The 3,113-nt window shown below is 45.1% G+C and overlaps 1 protein-coding gene across 1 annotated transcript; it reads left to right on the forward strand.

Moving 5' to 3' along the window:
• Positions 1 to 1,039: 1,039 nt before the first annotated feature.
• On the forward strand, positions 1,040 to 1,842 carry LOC306944516 (endothelial differentiation-related factor 1 homolog; the record flags this gene model as incomplete). The annotated part of the gene is made up of 1 exon (XM_079533057.1): positions 1,040 to 1,842. One exon carries the CDS (start codon positions 1,040 to 1,042, stop codon positions 1,484 to 1,486), a length of 447 nt encoding a protein of 148 aa, XP_079389183.1. The 3' UTR covers positions 1,487 to 1,842.
• Between the last annotated feature and the right edge of the window lie 1,271 nt (positions 1,843 to 3,113).

Raw genomic sequence — 3,113 nt, forward strand, 5'->3', positions numbered from 1 at the left:
TGGATCAACCCATGGCAAATGGTTGGACTATGTTTCCACCCCTGGGGCAAACGGTTCCAGGTATACTGAATGCCCCTCCATGTGAAAGCAAACTGTGGCCTACATTCTTTGGCCAAAGGAATGGAGAAAAAGGCGTTAGCAATGTCAATGGTGGCATACCACTTAGCTGCTTTTGACTCCAGTTCGTATTGGAGTTCTAACATATCTGGCACAGCAGCACTCAATGAGGGTGTAACTTCATTCAGGCCACGGTAGTCCACCGTCAGCCTCCATTCTCCACTGGCTTTACGCACTGGCCATATGGGGCTGTTAAAAGGCGAGTGAGTTTTGCTGATCACTCCCTGATTCTCTAATTGATGAATTAACTTCTGAATGGGGAGCAAGGAATCCCTGTTGGTGCGATACTGCCGTCTGTGCACCGTTTTTGTAGCTATCGGTACCTGTTGCTCTTCCACTTGTAGCAACCCCACAACAGATGGATCTTCTGATAGGCCAGGCAAAACAGATAACTGCTTAACACCTGTGTCTACAGCAGCTATTCCAAAGGCCCATTGATACCCTTTGGGATCCTTAAAATATCCCCTTCTGAGGTAATCAATACCAAGTATACATGGAGCCTCTGGGCCAGTCACAATAGGGTGCTTTTGCCAGTCTCTACCAGTGAGGCTGATTTCGGCCTCCAACATAGTCAGTTCTTGGGAACCTCCTGTCACCCCATGAATATAAATTGATTCTGTCCCTTGGTGACTCGAGGGCATTAGAGTGCACTGTGCACCAGTATCCACCAGGGCCCTATATTTTAGTGATTCTGATGTGCCAGGCCATCTAATCCACACAGTCCAATAAACTCTATTATCCCTTTCCCCCCCCTGGCTGGGGGCAGGGCCCCTCTATTTGTTACCTCCGTTGTCTGCAGCAACTGGAGCAATCACCTTTCTGGAGAAGTTCACCTTGGTGGTTGATTTGTCTTGTAATTCTTTTACCCGTGCTTGAAGTGCTGGAGTAGGTTGCTTATGCCACTTCTTCACTTCATGGCGTCATGGCGGAGAGCGACTGGGACACGGTGACGGTGCTGCGCAAGAAGGGCCCCAGCGCGGCCCAGGCCAAGTCCAAGCAGGCGGTGCTGGCGGCGCAGCGGCGGGGCGAGGACGTGGAGACCTCCAAGAAGTGGGCAGCAGGCCAAAACAAACAACACTTCATCACAAAGAACACAGCCAAGCTCGACCGAGAGACAGAAGAGCTGCACCATGACAGAGTTCCCCTAGAGGTGGGCAAAGTAATCCAGCAGGGTCGGCAGAGCAAGGGCATGACACAGAAGGACTTGGCCACAAAAATCAATGAAAAACCACAAGTCATTGCTGACTACGAATCAGGAAGAGCAATCCCCAATAACCAGGTTATGGGCAAGATTGAAAGAGCCATTGGCCTTAAACTGCGTGGGAAGGATATTGGAAAACCCCTCGAAACTGGCCCCAAAGGGAAATGACAACAAAGCCTCGAAATCAGTTTGCTCAGACTGATCTCGTCTGGCTGGTTCTCCTTAGCCACCGGAATCTCTCTTCGTATTGCCAAGCTGAACAAGAGGGTTTCAGACTTGCTTTGGGGGGGAAATCTGCAGAATCTGTACCTGCTGTAAAAAGGCAACCTTAAAGAAGCGATTGTCCTGATTTTGTTTTTTCCTTCCTCCTTTTCAGAGATTGATGAACTAAACCTCTTCCCTCTTCCCACTCCCCCTCCAAAAAAAATAACTGCATCTGATTTGCCAGAAAACATGTACGTCTTGGTGTTTAGAAGCAGCTCATGTTAAGACACTTGGGGTTGTCTGAAATGTGATCATTTGATTGGAGCAGTTTTGGGGAAGGGTGGGATATATTATAAATAACTTGGGAGAGTTGGGGTTTGATCAGTGCCCGCATTCTCCACCAAAAATGTCAACGGTTTATGGGCTGGTCCGGCCCAGTTCCGTGACCAGCAGGGCGGAGGGATCTGCGGATCCGCGCCTCTGGGAAAGGGGAAGCAGGGGACCCCAAAATACTTGAAAACAACAGCACTAATCTGAGGTGGAACAAATGATTTTACTAAATATAGTATTAGTAAAATACAATGAGAGAGAGAGAGAGAATCTGTTTGAATTGTATAGACCTCACCACAATGCTGGGGTGAGAAGTGCAGTCCAGTTGAGTGACTGAAGTACAGACGGCAAAGTGCAGATGGCGAAGCGCAGGCAGCGAAGCGCAGATAGCGAAGCGCAGACAGCGAAGCGCAGGCGAAGAAGAAGGATCAGGTGACCTTGCATGGAGTTATATCCCCTTGCTGACCGCAAAGCCTCCTGGGGAAATGCAGTTCTTCTCCGTCGGACGAACATTCGGCAGATATCAAACCCCACCCCCAGTGCATTACATGATGTTATGGTGTGGAATACTGATGACCAAAAATCATAAAACCATGACATTATGTAAAAACTGTAGAGAAACAGAATGGACAAAAACTCCTGAAAGCTTTAGTAAGCAGTAAGAATAAGTTGGCATAAGCTTTAGAAAACATTTCTCAGCATGAAAAGAATTATAAAAGTTCGTAGGAAATGTCAGAATAACATTTAAAAATTATTTACCTTAGTAGCCACTGTCTTCTAGGAAGATGCTCGTTTTTGCTCTTGCTCCAGTTTCTGTTTTAAACACATTCCTACTCCTATGGAGAAAGGCCACAACAATCTGTATTTCTTTATGGAAGACAGTATGCAATATCATCTTTCAACATTCCAGTCCATGCAAGGTCTTGTTACATTCTTAATGGATGGACATATGATATAGTAAAATTTCTCCTTTCTCACTGTCTTTTATCAATATAAATGTTGCATTTACTCTCTACACCAACTATATAAACAAACATCTCAAACATATCCTCTCACAATTTTTCTTGTTCCATTTGAAGTTTTCTTTTGCTTTTCCTGATGGCCTTTTTTTTCTAAGCATATCATCTTTGATTTTAATCTTCACTTTTAAATGGTGTTAAACTCTATATTCTTATCTTTGCTTCTCTGTGACAGATTTTTATTTATTTATTTATTTATTTATTTGCTAGTGCATTCACTTTTTCCACCATATTTACATTGT

This window comes from Tetrao urogallus (genome assembly GCF_951394365.1).
Source record: "Tetrao urogallus genome assembly, chromosome: 3".
NCBI classification, from domain to species: domain Eukaryota; kingdom Metazoa; phylum Chordata; class Aves; order Galliformes; family Phasianidae; genus Tetrao; species Tetrao urogallus.